Source organism: Poecile atricapillus, chromosome 3 (assembly GCF_030490865.1).
Source record: "Poecile atricapillus isolate bPoeAtr1 chromosome 3, bPoeAtr1.hap1, whole genome shotgun sequence".
NCBI classification, from domain to species: Eukaryota; Metazoa; Chordata; class Aves; order Passeriformes; family Paridae; genus Poecile; species Poecile atricapillus.
The window spans coordinates 7,711,470-7,734,429 of record NC_081251.1 but is presented as its reverse complement, the minus strand read 5'-3'; the positions used below and the strand labels follow the sequence as shown (position 1 = coordinate 7,734,429).

Sequence of the window (22,960 nt, the reverse complement as noted above, 5' to 3'; positions counted from 1 at the left end):
GCTACAATTCACTTACATAAGCTACGCCCATTTGGTAGTGTAGCACCAGTCTGAGAAGTTAACCTAGGAGACAATTAGACACACAAATAACATTACCTTTTTTTAGCCAAGCAAAAGGCATAGAGTGAAAATAGAACTTTGACTGTAAACTGCTCCATGATACTCTGATTTCAAAACCTTTGCAAGACATAGCCTTGGAAGAGTCTGCTTCATGCCCAAGACCTTAGTAAGGACAAAACTGCTCAATACCAATTATATGAATCCCCCCAACTAAGCATCTCTTTGATCAAACTCACTAATCTTTCCTCATGCCCTTGTCCTGTTAATTCTCTCCTTAAATTTCAGAACAGAACCTTGGTATAGCTCTCCAAAGGCAACCTTGGATTTCAATACATTGGATAAACTAGTAGAAGTAACAGAACTTTTAGGAAACTTTTAGTGACTCAAGATCACTGTTAAGCACAGTGCTTTGGATTTTGGCAGAAACAACATAAAACTTCAGATGCAAAGACATGTTGCAGTGGGTTCTGAATAAGCAACAATATGATTTTAATTACCCTGGCCAAATTTCATTTGACACAATGGTCTAAATTCTCCCAGCTGCATTAAGTATTTTATTTTTGTACATGAACATTTCTAGGAGATCCAGTACAAGTCTACTGTTACAAACAAAAGAAACAGAAGGTGCAACGAGTTCCCAATCACCATGGTACATTAATATGCTAGATTTAATTAATTCTGTTTTAAAAGAGAAAAATTAACATAAGAAGAGGTCTACTTTGAGATTTACAAAGCCATTAAGCAAACTTCATCCTAGCAGTCAACAGCCCAGTAGTGATTTAGAGTCACTCTTACATACAAATAATTGCAAGAACTATTTTGACATGTACATAAATATGAAATATATATCTACAGAAGAATCAGTATTAACTGAAAGTTCATGGATCAGGAACATACTGTGCAAACTGTCTCACAGTTACCTGTAATCATGTGAGGAACCTTATGAACACAAGGATGCTTTGTAAAATACTATTAGAGTTATAAAATAAAATTAATTACTTCTGCTTCAAGTTATAAAAATGTGGAAGGACTGAGGCTATATTCAGTAAAATTTACTTAGTAGGCTGAACAACAATACAAATAAACTTGACCATTACCCATTCTCCAAAGACGGTAACACATATTCCCTAATTAAAATGTCATGTCTTCTTACAGCTTGAGTACATAAAGATACCAATTACATTACTAAATTTGGATGCATCAAAAATCTAAAATTCATACTGCATATCAAATAAAATTACTTTGTATTTTCTGCACAAATATGCATAGAAAGAAAACAGAAATGAGAGAACTGATGCAACCCACATTCCTGGGGTCTTAAACTGAAGAAAACTGTGTGAAAATAACATGCTTCAGAAGTACACTCCTGAGCTGCAGCTGACTGCAGAAACAGCATAAGTGGGATAACAGCACAGAAAAAATTGGTTGGAGTTCCTTCTTCTCTTGGCACCAATTACCTGGACTGTCCAGTTGAGATGCTCCATTCCTCTCGCTGCCCAGTACTGCGTGATTTTGATTTGTCTTTGCACACAGGATCAGCATGTTTTGAGGTACGTTTGGCAGGAGGAGATATGTGGCTGTCACTCAAACTAGCATCACTACCTTCATCTTTCTGAAAAGAAAAAAAAACATCAGATCATACTTAATTGGCTCATTTGCAGATATCCTTGCAGAGAAAGAGTAAAGTTCAGCTCAGGAAGTAAGGAAAGTCTCTGTTAAACTCTTAGTGATCAACTTGTGTGAAATATTAGAAGTGTTTATTCTGAAAACATTACCAGAAGCTATGAAAATATTTCATTTCAAATATTAGACTTCCATAATAGTTTTCCTGTATTTCTAAACAAGTACTGCCTCTATAACCCATTGTATTTTTTATATATCATACATGACACTGCTATTCTCACCTTACTTGCAAAAGAGCTAGTAACACCATAGAGAGAGAAAAGCATTGTGGAAAATTAAGATACTTAAAAGCACAGCAATTATTTATTCCACTGATGATGTCTTTATCTTTAACACACTTGAACAAACACTCTTCCTTCTTGGAAGAGTTTTCCAGTACCTTGTTCTACCCCTCAAACTGTCCAGCACACAGACAGATGTCCAACACTGTTCATTAACAGCATTATGCACAGTAACCATATTACTCTTAACACCTTTTAACCACCTAAAGAGTACCAAAAGGGGATTTTTTCCATTGCACTTACCACAGGATAACAGAGACAAAAACTCAAAGATAATACCAAGAGATTACTTCAAAGCTGTACACAAGAAATGGACAGACACCAAACTTCAGAGAATCTACTTCTATTTAGGTGAACTACCACAGCAAACCATAAAACCAGGATTCTATTAGCTACAAATTTTAGCTCATCAAAACAGTCTTGATGTCACCCAGTGGGCAAACCTCATGAAGTTCAAGAAGTCCAAGTGCAGTGTCCTACACCTGGGCCCAGGCAATCCCAAGCATAAATACAGGCTGGGTGGAAAATGGATGGATGGAGAGCAGCCCAGAGAAGAAAGATTTGGAGGTGCTGCTTGACAAGAAGGTCCTCACAATGTGCTCTTGCAGCCCAGAAAGCCAAGTGTCCTGGGCTGCATCAGCAGGAAAAAGGCAACAGGTCAAGGGAGGGGACTCCTCCCCACTCCTGAGATCCCACCTGGAGTTCTGTATCCAGCTCTAGGGCCCACAACCTATGAAGGACATGGGCCTGTTGAAGTGAGTCCACAGAAGGTCATGAAGATAGTCCAAGGACTGAAGCAGCTCTGCTGTGGAGACATTGCTGCTGAGAGAATTGGAGCTCTTCATCTTTGAGAAGGCTCCAGGGAGATCTTACAGAACCTGCCAGTAACTAAAGGGGCTCTAAGAGAGCTGGAAAGGGACATTTTAACAAGGGCGTGCATTGACAAGAGAAGGGGGAAAGTTTTAAACTGACAGATGGCAAGTTCAGGCTTGATATTAGGAAGAAATTCTTCCCTGTGAGTGTGATGAGACACTGGCACAGGATGCCCAAAGAAGCTGTGGCTGCCCCATCCCTGGAAGTGTTCAAGGGAACATAACAGGTTGGACGGGGTTTTGAGAAACTTGGGATAGTGCAAGGTATCCCTGCCCATGGCAATGTTTTCGAACTAGATTATCTTTAAGGTTACTTCTGACCCAAACCATTCTATGATTCTATGAGTAAAAAACTAAATATCCTTTATTGCAAGAACAGAGAACCCATTTTCAAATATTAATGTCCAGGAATTGTCAGTAAGAACTTGAACTATAACAAAGAAATAATTTTACTTAAACGCAAAAAGATGTTTAAGGACAGAAGTCCCATTTGTTCACCAGGTTTATTAACAACAACCTGATTTGTACTCCAGATACTTCAACATCACGTGTCATGTACCCAAGAAAATTAAAAATAAAAGGCTTGTTTTTTTTAAGAAAGGAAGACAGACTATCACAGCACAGTATTTAGAAAGTGAAATCCAAATGTATGGGTACAGTTTGACAAGACAGCTCAGCACCACTGACACAAGGAGAGCCCATGCACCCCCTTGCCTGACTACACAGCATTGCTCCAACCTCCTTGGATCTTCTTCCAATGTCTATCTGATCCACCCATAAACCAGACCAGATCACTAAAGCTTCAAAAGCTCACTTTCCTTCTGTTAGATTAACTTCCTACCTTGTCAGTGATCTTAATTACCTCACTGAGGGATCAGACAATTACAAAAAATAAAAACTACCACCACTCCTAAATACAGAACACCTGCACAGCACTGTAAAATAAATGGGCAGCACCCGGCTGTTTTCCATAACACTCTGGAACTACAAAATACCAACTTTTACAAAATTTTAATAGCCTGCATATTCTGAACACTCTAAGTATTTGTGCATATCCGTTTTGCTTTATTCAGCCATCAGTTTACCTGTGGACTTAAATACAACCCTGCTTAGGTCAATTTTAGTAACTACTTTCCGAAACTACACAAGCTCCCCTGCGCAGGATAGAAGCAGAGTTTCAAGGTAAGCCACAGAACCAGTTTGAAACCGGCTAAGCAAGACAGAGAAAATGAAACTAGGAAAGATGAAGCAGCATGTAACAAAGCTTTACAAGGAGTAACATTAAGCTATTTGCCAGCAGTGAAATTAGTAATGCACAGGTTCCTGTATTCCACCTCCACCCCTTTCCATGCAAAAAGCCGAACTCCTCTGAGTCCCCTATCATCACCTTTCTCTGAATTTCCTCCAGTGCCTTGCCTCTGGTCCCAAGTCTCAAGTTCAGCTAGGATCTTATCCTGTCAGCTGGAAGTTAAAACAAAATATCAGCAATGGAGACAAATTCTACTACTTTAGGCTCCCTCTGGTACAAATATTCACAAAATTCATAAAAGTTACACAAAAAGAGTATCTTTGAGATCTGTAATGCTGTCAAATGAATGTATACTGGCAAATCGCTTCAGAAACTGGAAGAGCAGGCTGTCAGTGTGACCACATGTGCAATCAGTTCCTTGCAGCTGCCTAAGGAACCAGACTAGCAATTAAGGGCCTTATTTAATTAGGTTATTCTTTGTTCAGGCTATTATTTTCAGCTGATCTTCACTTGTCTGCATATTAACTCTGTGCACAAACTCAGCAAGTACAAAGCAAGTTAAATTTTAAGATACTCAAGTCCAAACACTAACCTGTTAGAGTACATGCTGTGTAAGATACACTAACACAGAAAATGTTTTACCATGAATACTGACAAAGCTTCTAGAAAGTTGAAATCACTGAAATTTTAAATATATTACAAAGAATTCAAGCTCCATTTTCCAGTTAACAGACAATCTTAAAAATTCAAGCTCTAGGGAATCAAATCAGACTACCATCCAGAACCTTCACTACCCACAGTAAAATACAGAGATAGAGTTTTCATAACACTCAAGAGATTATCCGAACTGGGATACGCTAGAACAAGAAAGGAAATTAATTTCAATTTGGGAAGCCGTTACAGAGAGCAGTCTATCCACTGCTTCCTCCCATTTATAGCTAAACAGGTCTAATGATTCCACAGCACTCAACTTGCTCCCTCAAGGAACTGGGTCTCAAACCATTTATACCTTTAATGATTAAAAATAGCACTTCAGTTCCAACCCAGAAACTTATTACTTCAGAGTAGATATCATGAAAATGTTCTGGGACTAGAAAGATATGATACAAGCATCAAACTTAAAAATTAAGAAATTAATAATGCAATTGAAGAAGTAGAAACCAATGCACTGAACTCAAAGCTCCTAATGAAACACTGGCACTGAAGCAAACGCACTCACATGCTGAGAGAATGCAGAGAATATGAATTAATAAAATCTTAATCATGTCAGAAATTGCCTTCAAGCATACCAAAGCAACAAAGAAAAAGCAAGTACAGAAGAATAAAAAAAATGACTTTACGTAGTGTCAGAACGTACAAAGAAAGAAACAAAATTTAGTGCAACTGCATTGATCCAACAGAAAAGACAGACCCAGCAAAGTCCAGCTGTGGTCCAGAACAACCAGAACCATCTCCTACAGAAAGCACTCTTGCTAATAAGGCGTAAGGAAATAACTGGCATTAACAGGATACCATCCATGGTCTAGACTGGCAAAACACAGTCTTCATTATCCTTGGATTCAAGAGTAAAATGGAATGTGACCTGAATGAATACCACAAATCAGCTGTTGACCTAAGATTCAATTTAGGCAGAAGCAGTGAGGCAAACTGGTAACACACCTTCACTGAAGGCACTTGAACAATGATACTGATATATCTAGAAACAAAAGCTAAAATTAATAATAAAGCAAGAAAACATTTTTACACAGAAAGCTGTGTATTATCTCTATGCTTTCTCTGCTTTGTATGAAAAGGAGAAACACTGTTTAATACCCATCTATGAGCAAGCTACAAATACACTAGTACACATTATTACCTGTAGTCTCTTCTCTATCCATCCCTAAATTTCAAAACACTAATTTGATACTAACAGAGCTTTATTTAAAACATGTAGAGTCCCTAAGTTTTGGAAAACACAAACTAGAAATCAATTAATGAAACTGACCTTTTCGTTCTCAATTTATCCTCTTAAAACAGTGACTACACCATTACAGTCTTTCAGCAGGACTGAAGAACATACATAGCAGGGGAGTACTCACTGACAATGCCTTCAGGTGTATCACAGGAACCAGTTAAATAATGACATTTGATTAATTCCCAAATTAAAATACAAAGATTACTTATAGCATCTTTGAAGTAGAAAGGGTACGGGGATTTTGTTTCTTCTGTTCTTTAAGTTGAATCTCCTGGCCAACAGAATAACCGAAGAACTCTTCACTATACTGCTGGTCTGAACATCCCAAAATAATCCTAATCCAGTAGACTTGGACACAGAGGATGAATACAAACCATACTGGCATCTCCAAGCATGTGAACACAAGTTCACCGAGTTCTCAAAAGATTTTATAACATTCAAACCACAACCACACCTTGCAATTTCTGAAGAGGACTCCGTCTGGTTTGCCACAGGTTTGTCTGTACTCAGACACAGGCATGCAGACATGAATATCTGAGCTATCCACCATGGTCAGACTTGCTGTCCTCGCCATACGGTTTGTGGGGCACACCCTGCTGAGTGTCTGCCGCACCCTGAACACTCGCACCACTGCTCACCGCTCCTCACTCAGGCAACTTTGCAACCCACTCTCTTGACTGCTGCAGCAACTGTTTTTCCTACAGCCTCTTCCCATGTCTAAGACATGAAATTGATGCACTGATATTCAATCTTCAGCTAAACAATCCCATTTCTCTGCATTTTGTTAAATGTACAAATAGCTTTTCTTTATAACACAATAAACAAGCACAAAAGACCCTGAAAGTTACTTTCTCTTAAAATAGCGAAACAAACATTTTCAAAAAATCTGTTTCAGACACAGGTTTTCAAAAATGTCTGCTTCTAACTTTAGCTAAATCCTAGCTTCTAATATATATAAATGTAACTTTTTCCACTTCATTTGACTCTCTGAAAACACAATCATTTCAGATAGGTCTCAATCTTGATTATTTTTACTGACTATGGAGAAACTAAATCCAGGTCCCCTGGTTATTTCTAATTTTCTATTCTCTAATTTAAAATACATCTTTTTATTAACAACACATCTTCTTGGATGTCCCAGAATATTAATCTGGATTCTTATTTTTAAAACACAGGTGAAAACAAGTGGTCTGCCTTTTCTCCTACCAATTCATGCAAACTTCTTGAAATGGGATGTCCATTAAAAGACCTAAAAGACTCATGGTTATTTAGTACATTTAATAAATGTTTGTATTCTACAGTATAAAAAGATAAAATTGCCTTTACAAAGTAAAACAGTTATTCATGAAAAAAATGTGACTGTGTCCCAATACCCCAATTAGTTAAGCCTATGTCTCATCCTTGCCCTCATATAACTATTCAGTTAACAACTTGCCTTTGCTGAAATGGCAACAGATTTCAAACACCAATAAAATACACCAAAAACATTGTCTAGCTGTCTGTCTAGTGATTCTGGAAAAACCACTTGTTCCTTTGTTTCTGCAAAGGTAAAAAATATGGATTAAAACATTAACTCCTAAAAATTTAATTGCATTAAAGATCTGTGTTAAGATCTATTGATGAGAGTCAGATAAGAGCTAGGTTTTGCTAGCATTAAGCTAATACATATTTGGGCTAGGCATCCTAAACAATTTTTAAAAATCAGAAGGCTTCACAATCTCTTTAAGATATCTTAAGTTTTATTTGGTTCCAAATTCTACTTACCAGATCAACAAATTTTCTTATCACTGTGATCATGTGATATGACCAGAACCTAATAAATCCCCTCAAATCCTATTTCCTTTTCTTTTTTTCTTTTTCTTTTTTTTTTTTAATTCACCACTTTGCTTTATAGCTTCTTCACCAAAAAGAGAGGGGGAAAAAAAAAAAAAAAAAAAAAAAAGATTAAAACTCCCCTTAAAACTCCCCTTATGCTTGGTACAAATGTTCAGTAGCTGAAATGCTCTCATGATCATGCTCAAACCAGGCACCACACCTTGACTTATGCATCCACACTATGCCCTAATTTCAGGATGACACACCACACTCTACCCACTCTCTCCAGCACCAACACATCCTCACAAGCTCCTCTCTTCCCCACCTCAACCCACATTTTCCTGGCAAATGCCTTCAGCCCCTCATGTAGGGGAGAACTGGCTGACTGCTTAGTAGGAAGAGGTAAGACCTGATACACTTGTCTGGGAAAAGAAGATAACATGAGATTGAGCATAATACAGGAGACTGTATTTGTGATGGTATACAACATACTGCTGAAGGCTGAACATCTATCTTTGTGTCCTAAAAATCTAGTGTAAAAGCACTTTTACTTCAAAGCTAGATTGGATGGGGCTCTGAGCAACTCCTTGTGGATGGAGTCCCTGCCTATGGCAAGGGGTTGGGAAGAGATAATCTTCAACATCCCTTCCAAACTCTAACCATTCTACCTCAGCCTTCAGTTAAGAGAATCTGAGAGATAAATGTATTTGGATTAGAGTAAATTAACTACATTAGTGAGAATTCCAAGTTTCATGAAGGCCCTGATGCATTAACTTTGCTGACAGCTTGAAAAAAGAAGTCAGTTTAAAAGAACACACCTCCTGGTTGCAGTTCTCTAATTTCCACTTGTTTGCACACAGACATTTATCAAACATTGGCTCTCCACAGGTGTTAAGGAAAAATAATGTTCATGCTTAAGTGCTTGATGATCTTGGAATAAACAACTATTAACGATGTATTTCATTAGTGGTAATGATAGTAAAGAATGCCTCAATTGCAGGATGATCTGAATCCTTTTAACATTCAGCTCCTGTATTTTTTTTCAGTGAACAATGTTCACGTCAATAATAGCCATTAAGAACAAAAATAATACCATCATCTAAACTTTTTCAGAAGAATAAATTCTTCCCCATTAGTTCAGATTAAAACAAACAAACATATTTCTTGCACTGGAAAACCTGCTTTATTATTTTAACAGATTTTCATTTTATTTCCTGGAACTCTTCAACCCTAGAATTTAGGTAATTTAATAAATGTGAAAGCTTTTGAGAAAAGTTAAAAGTTTACAAGTTAAAAATATAAGCCCTGTTAACTGGGGATTTTCACACCTGCAACAATCCCCTCTGTCTGTTACAGAAAAAGACACCCGTTTGTATCCACAGTGAATGAGTGCCTGTCAACAGCTTCAGCGTGGCACACAAAAAACTCTTGCAATCTACAGGTTACTTGGTTCATGAATGAAAGGGAGAGTGACCTACAGAGCAGCCTCTGCCAAACTGTGACAGAGGCCATAACTAATGAGCTGAGGTTTATCCTCCCATCGTCAGCAGCCCGCTCCAAGCATTTCCACCACAAGCCCTCCTCCACTCTTCTCTGGGCCTTCACCAAAATTAGGATGATACTATGATATTTCAGCTGATAATCAAATCAGAAGGATGGAGGGGAGGCAAGGGGAAGCCAGAGGATGTGGAGAAGAGGATTGGTTTCAGCTGGACCAGAAACGCGATCCTGATCCAGCTGATCAAATGGCCTGGCAAGCATTAATATTGGCAAGTCTGTTGTTTTCACAACTGCAGAGTTCACAGCCAGAGCTCACAGCTCACAGCACATGTGAAATCACACACCTGCAGAAGAGCAAGTCCACTGAGAAGAGTTCTCTACTTGCTGTATGGGGTCCACACCTCACTTAGAACTTTTTCTAGTAGATCCACTTAAGGGAAGTTTCTAAAACCACTGATCCTCTTTATTTAATACTGAAGGAATACTAGAAGCAATACATTTTTAGTCAGAACTATATTAACCAGTTCTGTGAGTTTCTAGACTCTGTTAACAAAGACTTTTAAAACAGAAGTTTTATTTATGTAATGAATTGAGAATCAAGAATTATTATAATTCTGATGTGGAAAAGATGAAAACATTCAAATGTTTTTTCCTACCCTCAGTCCTCAAAAATCCATCTTGTTTCTGTTTAACAGTCACATTCTAAACAAAGCTTACAGGACATGGTCTCCTTTAATACTACTATAAACCTAAATGAAGAAGCAGAATGATCTAAATGAGGATAGCAAAGAGGAGAACAGAGGGAGAAGCCGTGAACCAGAGTCCTCCCCAAGGCTTGGACACGACCAGGAAATAGACTCAGTGAACTAAGCAAAGAAGTGTCTGTAGCAAGGGAAACTAGGAAGGTGGCCCTCTGTATGGATAAAAAATAGGATTAAAAAACACTTCTGCACCCCTAGCTACAATGCACTTGAAGACAGCATTTTCAAAAAAGAAAAAAATTGTGTACAATTGTGATAGAAATCTTAAGATTAATGTACTGAATTTCAACTCATAATAAAAACAAAATTTGAAGCCTTAATGACAATCAGAGAAATAATAAAGGATAGTTACTAAGTACTTGGAATGAGGGATTGCTGAAGCACAGCAACAAATTTCACTGCAAGTAATCTCTTCCACATGTAGAAAATGAACAGCTTCTTCATTTCAGGTTATTTAAATAGCTTGGCTCAACTATTTATCCATTTAAAATGAAGGAACTGACTGGAGGCTAGAGAAGAGCAAAATGCCCTCTCCCCAAATTATGAAAGCAACCAAACCAAAGCATCTGCTCCAAATACAACTGTATACAAACCTCCTATCAAAGCTTTATATTAGTTAGGCCATCAACAGACATTACTAGAAGCATAAAGGTAAAACCACAAAATTCAGTACAGGCTACAAGAACTATGGAACTTAGAGAGGCTTCTAAGTTCTGTATTTCTAATAGGAGAACTAAAGCTGCCTCCTTCCGTACCTGGTTCAAGCGAGGAGTTGAAGCTATTACAGCATACACGTACACACTGCAAAATGAAAATGCTTACAGAAGACTACACATTAATCTTACAACTGGTTGAAAAGTTGCCTGGTTTAGTAAATACCAAGCAAAAAGAAACTAAATTTATTCAGAAAAAGAATCCAAGCACGTATAAATGCAAACCAACACCTGAAAAATTTAAAGCAAAATTAATGGTTAAAATAAACCACAAAAATCCTATCAAAGGTAATGAAGACAATATTTCAAGAGTGAAGTCAGACTGAAATATTGTTTAGAAAAGCCAGCAAAGCATGAAATGTACACAAAAAAGGATAAAAACATATTGTCAGCTCCCTTTGCAATAAATGGGTCCATGAGTGATATTACCCACAGAAAAAGTAATCCATTACAGCTAAAATATCTAATAAATAATCAGCAATCTTTCAATGGGTCAGAGCTACAAAACAGCACACAAAATTCACAGCAATGAAAGCTTCAGCTCACTGATGCCTACTTGCTGCATGCTTCAGTTTAAAATGGGTTTTATAAAGTTATACAAAGAAATAATTCAAAGCATCATTAGATTGGAATTAAGCCTTTTCCACAGCATAGCAAATATTCAACAATTTAGGGCAGGATATGCAAAACCATACCACATGCAACTGAAACTGCAGGGGGATGGAGGTGACCAGAATATAATTACCTGAGCTAATTATCTTGCATAACCCCAAGCTGTATACAACTCTTGCAAAATTGTCCTGGGCTGTCTCACAGCCATGGGTCAAACCTTCTGTATGAAGTTCAGACAGAGACAGTAGTTGGAGAAGCAGCTTTTATTAATATTACTTTGGGACAAGCCCAATATTCAGAGGAAGCAATGCAGCATATGAAACATCAACACCATTTCCTGAGTACTCTTCAGAGTTCTTATCCATTCACTGGATTAGCCCTTAGATTGCTTCCTCTGAAAGCCCTAGAACAGCGTGACAGCAAGGATAGCCAGCTTCCAACAGGATGCACCCCTGCCTCCCAAAACAAACCATGGACACTTCAGGTGTCCTGACTTCTGAGAGTGGCCTGGACTGATCTGGCAGGTTACATAAGAATTCAAACTCAGGACAGCCCTTCAGAACCACAAAAGGATCACAAATGCCAGCTGTATGGTATTTTGACAGAACCCTGAACTAAAAATGCTTCCAACAATTGCTCCATTTCCCACTGGTCACAGCTGTATTAACACCATACAGCCAAGAAATGGCCTGCACAACTCATTTTAGAACACTGATTTTTCAAAAAAAATCCCAAAAGAGCAGCAGACCACTAAACCAGAAAGAACACAAGATTTTATTACACACTGAAAAGATGAGCTTTCCCGGGAATCTTTCTTTAAATTAAATAGTTTGGAATAATTTCACAAGGCTTTATATTTCAGGACGTATTTCAAAGAACTGTAAAAGCATTAGCCTCAGCACCTTCATTGATGCTCCTGCAAACTCGAACACAAAGGCAATGCAGTTCTTTAAAACACAGATATTGGATAGAAGCTTTTTTTTGAAGAGCTTTACGTGCAGGTGGCCAGCAAGTGTCATTTATCCAGCATACGGAGGAAAATCTAACCTTTTCTATAGCTTTATTCTAAACACCAGAGCATCCAGAACACCTTGAGATACTTTGCACAGACAATAAAGAAAATATGCAAATCAGAGTCCTTCATAAAGGAAAACTTGATTTTTAGAAAGCTCTATTGTTTATGTTTAAAACCTGTAATTTAAGAGAAATCATAGTAAGTTTTTCATTTTCTATGCTTTCACCATATTTCTGTTTTCAACACCTGACCATTAAAGGCTTTTCAAAGAGTAAAATGTAGCAACAAGTTTATGCTATAAAAGCTGCATTATGACCCAGAAATCAGAAAACACTTCTATTGCTACAGACTGAGAAACTACATTGAGAGACACTGAAACATGCTGGCATCACAGGGCACAGAAATGCTGTTTGGCTCTCTACCTTTCCACACTCCAGCACCCGATGTCACTCCTGCAGCCCCCAATTGCTCCCATTAGCAATTAAGTACAATGGAGAGCTCTAAGTTGCACCGCGCAAGGTTGGCAGCACTACTTTTAGTGAGGATCATGTGTTACAATTATCACCGTGCCCTCAAGTAGCTTTTAAGGCACTGCTAATGCTTTCTTGGCTAATTAAATTAAGCTAACCTTGTATACATTTCTGAAATGCCTAACTAGTACACTGACATGATTTAAGTGTTTATTACACAATAAATTCTTGATCAACGCTTTTGATTTGTGCTTTGAGAGGACTAAGAAAAATCATTTCAGCTGCCAAAGAAGTGTTACCAGCAATCACAACTCAGTGTCTGAAAACATCAGACATAAGTAGATATAAACTGCAAATTTAACCACTTATGGTCACAGGATCCTCAATTTTTTCGTAGTGTGAATGAAGTCCACTGAAACCATATGCCCTGTGCTGAAATTCCATGTCTCTGTAGAAGATTTTCATGAGCTTTTCTTCTCAGAATGCTTTAATATAAAGCTAGAACAATTCCCAAATTTTAATGCTCAGAAGAAAAAAAAAAAATCTCCATTTTTATACACATATGTATAATTTGTATAACAACAGAATATGTATTTATATAAGCATAGCTTCAAGATCTACTAGTGTGTAAATCAATCCTGGAAACAGGAAGAAAACAAAGCCCAGTTTTTCCCTTCTGTACCCTCTCTATGCACTCTGCTATGACATCATCTCAGACAATAAACTTCTTGGCTCCTTGATCCATTTAGTGAGGGATTTTGTTCATTTTAATCTGGCTTCTGGTCAGCAGACAGACACACACGTATTCATCTCCATCACTGACTGCGTGGTCGCCAATCAATAATTCAAACCAGTTTACTTTTCAAAGCCTGATGTCATTGCTTTCTCCAAGCTGAGCAAGTACTACTGAGGGAATACAATGAACATGATAAAGGCATTTAGACTATTACAGTCCATTTCAACAAAATGTGTGTTGCCTCCTGATTCAGATCAAACAAAAAAAGACACTATTCACATACAACTCAGCACAATATTGAAGTAGAAGACTAGAAACTTAAGTTCTTGGGAAAGGAGAGAGTCAAGCCTATCTTTATAAGTATATGCAAACAACTCTAACAAATGGAAAAAAACAAACAAACAAACCAAAACAAAAAAAACCACAAAAAATGTCTGTCAGAAAAAAGCCATGTGGAAAAAGGAAGAAGGAAATAGGAAATAGATACAGAAGAGGAAGAAGGCAAGTCCCATCCTCTCACTTGGTCTACTCAGCATCTTTCAGGATGCCATTAGGTTACTAACTCGGTTTTTGTTGCTAATAAGGAACAGACAGATGATCCTTTAAAAGATATTCAGAAAGGTGGCTACAAACATTCCCACTGAAGAGCATTTCTCAGGGAGTCCCGGTGAAAGCTCCACGCAAGAAAATTAAGTCACACACTGCAAACAAGAAGCATCCCATCTCTGCCAGAGCTTCAAACTCTAGCTGCCCATTAACCCGATTAACTGCTGGTAGTAAGGCTGATTTTCTGATGTGACACCCAAAAGATTTAGAAAGGACAAACTGTTCCAGTCAACTGCAAAAACAAAAACAAAACAACAAAAAACATACAACTGCATGAAGACGATCCCAGCACGCTTTCTGAACACAGCCTTACTATCTGTCTCCCAACAGTCGCTTCCAAAAGCAAAGGCTTTGTCTCCCTACTGCTATACTTATTCATGTCCTAATCACTGAGATCCTTCTCTGGCACTACTTCAAGAAGATTCAGAAGCTCAGAAAGACGCTGTATTGCTGACAGTACTTACATCTGAAGAATAAAAAGAGTTATACAAAAACAACTTTAAAATACAGTGAGATATACATATTTTATAAAACACACTGGATGGGGGAAGTAAGGAAAAAAACCCTCTTGAATAACTTCTGCTCATATTTGGCAATTACATCTTAAAAGGAAAGAAAAAATCCACCTCAAACATGAGATGTGTTGTGAAGTGAAACAAGTTCATTCCCATACACCAAAATTTACATTTAACTTCAGAAGAAATGCTCCTTTAGAAATGCGGTAAATATCCTGAGAAGTATTTTCAATATTTTACACAATCTCCTTTCCTTACACCATGACAATAACATAATTTGAACATTTCAATGATTTGTAGTAAAAAAACACTGTTCATGAATTAGAAATACTAGGAAAGAAGCCCAAGATAGTTTTCTTAGCAGGAGTAAACTCCCTGAGAAGTAAGCCAGTAAGGGTTACTTCAAACTTTTCTTCACAAACCACAAGACCCATGATATGAATAAACAGAAACTGCACACTGGAACAAGCAGAACAGCTTTTTACAACCATGGTGTTGCATCCCCAGGAGTCCACTGAAATGAAACAAGGAAGAAATAGGGAACAAGGAAAAGTAAGATGGGGGAAGGGAAGAACTGTGAAGTATGAAAGAACTGAAAGAGAAGCATAGAAGGTACAGGCTATCTCATCAGTGATTTGTATTTGGCTTAGTATTTTATGGATGGATAGGGTAAAAGGTTTTGTGAGAATTCCAGGTGACATCCTTCTGATCTGCCTCAGTCTTATGCTGTTTTCTTACTCAGCTGATTAACTTTCTCCTTTGCACGGCAGGGACATGGTCAGTTGGTGGGGGTCTGTCAAACACACAGACCCTCAAATTTCACTTCTGTATTTGCATTGCTTTTATAATACACACGCAAATCAGTCAGCAATTAATAGTAGTTAAAATCTTTAAAGCAATACGTGAAGTTTCATCAACCAAAGAAAAAGTCCTGCCTACAATTCCTCCTGTGGGAGGCATTTCTTCACAGAAAGGATCATTAAACATTGGGAACGGGCTTCCCAGGGAGGCGGTGGAGACACCGTCCCTGGAGCTGTTTAAGGGAAGACTGGATGTGGCACTCAGTACCATGGTCTGGTTGACAAGGTGGTGATTGGTCATAGGTCGGACTCGACGATCTCAGAGGTCTTTGGCAACCTCATTGATTCTGTGATTCTTCGATAATTAAAAACAAAAAATGCAGGTTTTGACAACAGAGCTGTTTAGAGACAACGAAGAAAGGAGACCCTCGAATTCTTTCTTGCAGTTAGGATTTACCGAATGCTAATTCTCTAAATTGGGCTGTAGAATTTCACTTGCAGTTAGCCCGTCTAACCAAAGGTACCACAGCGAGTTCGGCAGGGAAAGCACTCAACTTAAAACTTGACGGCAAAAATCACACCCTCCGTGCAAAAAAACCGGGGCGGGGGGGCTTTCCCGAACACCAACTTCCTCCCGTCGCAGCGGCCAGCCTAATCGAGGTCATTTGGGGGAAAGGAGGAGGGGGGAAAAAACAAAATACACACACATATACATACATACACACAGAAACCAAATCCGGGCCGAGGTTTATTGCGAAGTTGCTGCGGGCGCAGCTCCCAACTTTTGTCTGGCGGCGGCAGCGCCGGGCGCGGCCGCAGGGGGAGCCCCGCGCCGCCGGACCCCGCCGGCCCCCCGCCCGCCGCCGGCCCCGCCGGGCACCGGCACCGCGGCCGCTCCACCGCCCGTGTCCCCGCCGCCCCCGCCCCTGTCAGCGGCCCCCGCCGCCCCGGCGCTGGCCCCACAGGGACTGCGGCTCTCCGCAGCCGCCCCCCGCGTCCCTGCCGGCTCCGCGGTGCCTCCTCGCCGCGGGCTGCCCGCCGGCCCCACCGTCCCTCCGACAGCCGACAGCCGTCTCGGCACCCGCCCCCCGCCGGCTCCCGTGCCCGCGGCCCCCCCGCACCCGGCACCAGCGGCGCTGTCCCCAGCGATTCCCCGGCCTCGCTGCCTCCCTCCCTCCGGTCCCCCGTGGACCCCCGGTCCTCACCCGCGCTGCCGCCGCCTCCTCCAGCCCGGCCGCATCTGCCTTGGTGCCCCTCTTAGAAGAGCGGGTGCGGGACGAGATGAAATGGCTGCCGGCCCCAGCCGCCGCGGCCGCCGCTTTGCCCAGGGGGCGCAGAGAGCTCTTCCTGGTGTTCACCATGGCCCCGGCGAGGGGGGACACGGGGGTGCCGCCGCCGCCGCCGGCGCGGAGGGAGGAGGGAGGGAGGGCGGACAGGCGGGGGCTCGGGCAGGGAGGGGAAGGGGAGGGAGAGGGGGAAAGGGGGAGGAGGGAGGAAGGAAGAAAAGCCCTCCGGGGAAGCCGCTCCGCCGGGCAGAGACGCAGCCGGAGCCGCGCCGGCTCCTCCCGCCGCTGTCGCCGCCGCCTCTCAGGCTCAGCCCGGCTCTAACTGGCCGCCATTACTGTCCCTGCTCCCTTTCTCTGCTCGCTCCGCGCCGCCCCCGCCAGCCGCCGCCGGGGGGCGCTGCGGCCCCGGTGCGGCCGTTCTATCCCGGCGCCGCGCGCTCTATGGGCCCGGCCCGGCCCGGCTCGGCCCAGGGGAGGCGGCGGCGGCCGCGGGTCCCTGGGGAGCTGCTCCGGCTCCGGCTCCGGCTCCGCAGCGGGGATCGAGCGCTTTCACAGCCTCACGGCCCCGCTGCGGCCTGGAGAGCCGCCGGCCGGGCCTGGCCCGGCGTGACCCCGTAGGGCGGGGGAGCCGCCGCCGTCGCCGCCGCCCCCTGAGGGTTGAGCTGAGGGCTGAGGAGTTCAAGGGCAGGGGGAGCGGCTCTCCGGGGCCGCGGGGGTGAAGGGCAGCGCTGGCACCCGGGAGGGGGCTTAGCCGCCCATCCTGGGGGGCTGGAGCCGTCGGCTCTGCTCGCCCTCGGAGGCTCTTGCTAGGACCTGACCGGACAGCTTGGGTGAACAGATCTCTCCAGGATGAGATCTCCATAATTTCCTGTGGAAAAGTCCTTTCACAGTCTGGTGAGCCTCGCTATTAAGAAATCCCCTTGATATCCAGGCTATCGGGAGTGCGCCCTTGCTTCTCCCATCGCGCCGGTCACAGGCAACGTGCCCTGTGTTTTGCCTCAACCTGCGCTTCATGTTCCTTGTTCGGCCCTTGGAAAGCTCATTTCTCCCCACCTCCCTCCTTATCACAGATGCATGTCAGAGGGACGAAGAATACAACGCATTACCCTACACAGGATGCCTAAATGCTTTTCAGATTACTCACGAACTATAACCTTTCAGCCTATTCACGAACCCAATCACTTCTCGCCGGGATAAGAATCATTCTCTCACCACTTGTTGCCCTACACAGAACTTACCGCAGTGCCTGCGCATAAGCCCTGAAACCAAAAGCCTTGTGAAAGAAATGTAGCTGAGGAACACAAGCATACAACTGTAGGTGACAAAGTCTCAGCCTTTAAATTTTCACACTGACTGGTTTGGCACTGCTGGGCAAGTCGTTTCAGTGCTTCTTGCTTCTTTAACCAAACAGAATACTATCATGAAATTACCGAGCGCACGGGTCTGACTGTTAGCCTTAGGCAAGCTTTGTCAAAGTACTTTTATTTTTTAAAGACGAAAAGTGTGATAATCTTTTAGTTAGAACAATTAATTTTAAAAACTGTTATTCTGTTTTACCTGCATACTCCCACATGTTTCTTTCCAATATTACAGTCTGTAAAAGGATGGTAGAATGTGTACTTAAAAATAGAAAACATGCAACAATGACATCAGGTTATATAATAAGAAAATCAGCTTTTTAGGTATCCAAGCAAAAAAAAAAATCTTACTGTGAATAGCAGCAAATTTTTAGTTTTATGAGATACTCCAAAATACAGTGCATTTCAGGGGTAGGAACTGTAATGTCTCATCTGACATTCTCTATTTAGAGCTTGTAATCTGTATATGTAACAGTACTTCATCTCCTGTCCCAGAATCTCCAGTGTCTTCTAAAAGTAGAGTAGTTGTGGTCCATGAGATTGGTTTTGGTAGGTTGTATATCCTTTGTTTCTTCATTTATTTGTTTAAAGGTTATGAAGGGATGTAGTCATTTCATACACTTGTAGGCTAAAGGAGTGTTTTAATTAAAAACCTACAAGGGGTTTTGTGAGTGGTATTCGGAAATCATATCCTTTTAGCCTTCAAAAGTAAGAATAGAAGGAAACCACAAGAGACTGCCCCTTACCAAACACCAGGAGATATGTTCAGTAACAGTATCACATCATATATAATGATAAATAATGTACTTTATAATTTCTGTCCTGTAGTACTGATAGGCCATGAAACTCAGATACAGTTTTCAAATTCTATTGTCTGGAAACAAATGTTGATCTTCAAGTTTTTGTACTCGTCACAAAAATATCCCCATTTTGGGAAAACCAACAGATGAGTGGCCCAAAAAAGGGCCCAGGCGGCAGCAGTTACAGTCAATGTCATAACTCAGGATTGCAGTCATTGGCAGGGGTGTTTGGGGAAGCTTGCATAACATCTGCTTGCAACATGCCTGATTCAAACCAGCACTCCTCTCATCATGAACACTTATGACTTTTAAAAAGTAAAATAAATTTAGTCAATATAAAAGCAAATTTATTTTCCTGGGTGCCTGTCCAGACCTGCTTGAAATAACAGAAATTCCCCAACTCAGAAGCTATTTATTTTATATTTGCGCTATATGTGTACCACAGTTGTGTCTTTTTTTTTTTTTTTTTTTTTTTTTGTGTGTGTGTGTGTGTTTGTGTGTGTGTTCTGATCTCATTCCTGTGAGCCATACCAGAGAGCACTCTTTATGATGCCGGAGGGACTACTGTGGAGAGATTGATGTAGCTAAAAATCCCTGATCTCTGCTTTGAACATTTGTAGTGCTTCATTCTCATTATGTTAGCATGATAGGAAACACGGAAAGACGTGCTTCATTTTGAGTGTTTACTCCCTGTGTTGTTTTTCACAGATGGTTTTATTTACAGGTTTCTTAGTTGTCTTGCTTGTCCTAGAAGGTGTGGCTGGTTATTTTGACTCAAATAGCTTATGGCTTTATAGCTTCCATGTGAGCCTCATCACCATTTTTAGTGCTAACAATATAAATAAATCAATCATAAGTTACAAGATTTGCTTGGTAGCTTTGATTGGATTTTTTTTTTTAATGCAGAGAACATGTTAACATAGGATTAATATTTTATATCACACATACTTAGAGATTTAACTGTGGTTTTACAATGAAAGATGAATTACTGTAGAAAGGGATTTAGAGTAATTTCACTAATCCAAAAATGTACTTGTTCCCATTTTTTCTATCTGTTGTTGGTTCAAGTGTTATATGAAGACAGAACAGCATTAAAAACCTATTTAAACTTCCTTCAGCACTCTACATGTAGGAAATGGGGGAAAAAAGTAAGAACTGAGTACTGACAATGAAAAAATTAAGGGGGAAGGACTGAAGCCACATTCCACTAAATATTACATTAAAAAAAAAAAAACAATTAAATTGTAGAACTCATTCAGTTTCGGCATTTGTAGTTTGGTCTTAGAGACAGATGTCTAAATGCTTCTACAAACAAATGCCATTGGGAAGGACCATATTTCAAATAGAACCAGTTTATAATGAATGCTGAAGCTTACAGCAGTATTCAATGTCCTTTTATCTCCAGTTGTTCAGAAAAGAGATTAAGGTATCTGAAAAATGTATTAAGAAGAGGCCACACCATCTGCCAAGGCAGGTACACCACTGGGAAATTGGAAAAATATGAAAAATTACTTGAGCAAAAGAGCCTCTTTCCATTAAAAAACAGTTGGGGAATAAACTCATATTGGGACATAATAATGTAAAAAGATGTTTAAAAATTACCCAGGATGGAAAACCTTGTTTGCTACATTAATTATTTTTAATGACACAAGAAATATTTGGAGATGAAGATTTTGTTGTCTCATGTCCCTATTTTACCAGGAAATCAGGAATTATAACAAAAGCAAAAGTCCTTCATCCCTTACTCAGAACTTTTGCAAAGAGTTTCTTCCTAGTAAGGACCAAAGGCTGGCTCTAGTCAGCGAGTTACCATTTGCTTCAATCATAGGCAATTTACCAGAGATTACTTTGCAGTATCTCTGAATAGCAGTAACATTCCAAAGAATGGAAATCAAATCATCTTTTCAGGCCTCTATTTATAAGCTCATATGTGCGCCTCTCAATCATGCTGTCAACTCCTCCTGGTTTCAGTTGAATCCTGAAATAAAAAAAGATTCACAAGAGATCTTGCTTTTGTAAATGCACCCTAAGCTTTTTCCTGAGGGGCATGTTAGGAAATTAAGATTGTGTGGTTACTCTTTGAGAAGTGTCCATTATGAAGACAGGCCCATGGGATGTAAGTTTGGAAACTTCAAACTAGCAGTGTTCACTACTCAGGATTGGTACAACCTTGAACTGGAACACAGAACGAAATACAATCACTCCAAATTGCAGGCATTTTGCTATGTTTTTAAAGAAGGCTCATTATTTGAAGACTACTGTTGTTATTTTGGATAATAAATAAAATGGATAATAGTTATGATTTCAAATTAAATAGTTAATGTCCAGCGTCATTATCAGCATACCTATCTGAAGATTGTTTTCCACACTAGATAACATCAGTGCAACTTGAAGCGGGATCAGAGAGTAGGTTTCTTAGATAACATTAAAAGGGAGTGGCAAAACTTACCTCCTAATATTTCAAAATTATCTTCCCATCACATCTGGCCATTAGCTTCCATAACATTTTTCCTGTTGAGCTAAGGTCACAGTAGATAGTTTTTCTAATAATAATAATAATTGTGTGAAACTCATAGGCTGATACTGCAGCCAGGTATCTGCAGGGTCTGTTTTTCACTATCATTCAGGCTGTAAATTACTTCCATCTTGGACAAAAGTGGCAAATCATCTCACTTTGGTGCTTATGATCATTAATCATATGAAAGTAGCACCGCCAGCCTGTTACTATGCTGGGTGATGTATAGCTTTGTAGTAAAAACCAGACTCTGTCCTAAAATGCTCACAATAAAAATAGGCATTTATGAACATGTGTGTAGATAAGCTTCAGCACCATTCAAATGCATAATGGCTTGATTAGGATCACATGGCAAGTCTATCAAAAACATTATTGGTTCATAAATCTCCCTAGTCCTCATACACAATCTTAGCTTTTAAAGTGTGTTTTTTTGTTGCAGGTCCAAGAATCAGCTCATAAAATACACTACCATGTCATCATTGTAGTTTCACTAAAAAGTGTTTTTGCGAATTCACGATACGTTATTTCCAAACATGTGTTATCTGGTACAAACAGTTGCTCAGGCTGCCTTGAATTTTTCATGGGCTTATGCATTTCTCACTAATTTTAAAATTGAAGCTATATTCAATTTTCTTGTGTATTTACAGTCCAAGAGTCCAGCAACACGTGGATACCTCCTTTTAATGCATGGGGATAATACCCTTGTCATGAATGCTGATTCACCCATGAAACAATGACTTGCTTTTCCAGTGCTTAGCTGACTTCCTAGAAACATCGGTTCCTTAAGCTACTCCCCCATGTGTGGCAGCATAGAAGGTTTAACATTCCTTCAAGGATCATTCATCCTATGCAGAGGAACATGCTGTCTTAGTGGAATTGCCATTTACCAGATAACCAGACCCTGTTCTCATATTTATTTTGCAGTCCCAGTTCCCTCACAGTGTGTTCCTGCTCTGTGTGCACACACTTTAAAAAGGCTTCAGGCAACAGCTTCTCTCTCAAGTGAAGGTCAATCAATACAGCTGATGTTTAATTATAGGTAGCTGACAGTATCCTCTGGCATAGGCTAACCTTGTTAAATATAAGGTTTAAAAATATCCCTTAAAAATTAATTTTCTGCTTGTTTTTAGATGCCCTGTGTGTGCTGGTTTTCCTGTGACCTTGACAGGACTGGCGGTGACAGCTAAAACCCTGCTTTACTTTGTCAACACTGAGATTCACTTCTACATTATAAAACAAGTTTGAGGGTTGTCACTATCTTCTACACCAGTGCACCTGATCTCTCCTGACAAAGGGGCATGAGATGGTTGTATTCATCTCATGAATACCCTGTTAGAGGTATTTCAGCAGACACAGTCT

At 40.4% G+C, this 22,960-nt stretch overlaps 1 protein-coding gene across 2 annotated transcripts in view; it reads right to left on the bottom strand.

Annotated features, from left to right (window-relative positions):
* Window positions 1–17,115, bottom strand: part of ATAD2B (ATPase family AAA domain containing 2B) — a 76,689-nt gene extending 59,574 nt beyond the window's left edge. For both annotated transcript variants that reach the window (XM_058836749.1, XM_058836751.1), the window contains exons 1-3: window positions 16,848–17,115; window positions 1,518–1,672; window positions 17–63 (exon numbers count right to left, since the gene is read on the bottom strand). In XM_058836749.1, coding sequence (XP_058692732.1) covers window positions 17–63; window positions 1,518–1,672; window positions 16,848–17,003 — 358 coding nt within the window. In that variant the 5' untranslated portion in view covers window positions 17,004–17,115. The remainder of the gene's footprint in view (window positions 1–16; window positions 64–1,517; window positions 1,673–16,847) is intronic.
* Between the last annotated feature and the right edge of the window lie 5,845 nt (window positions 17,116–22,960).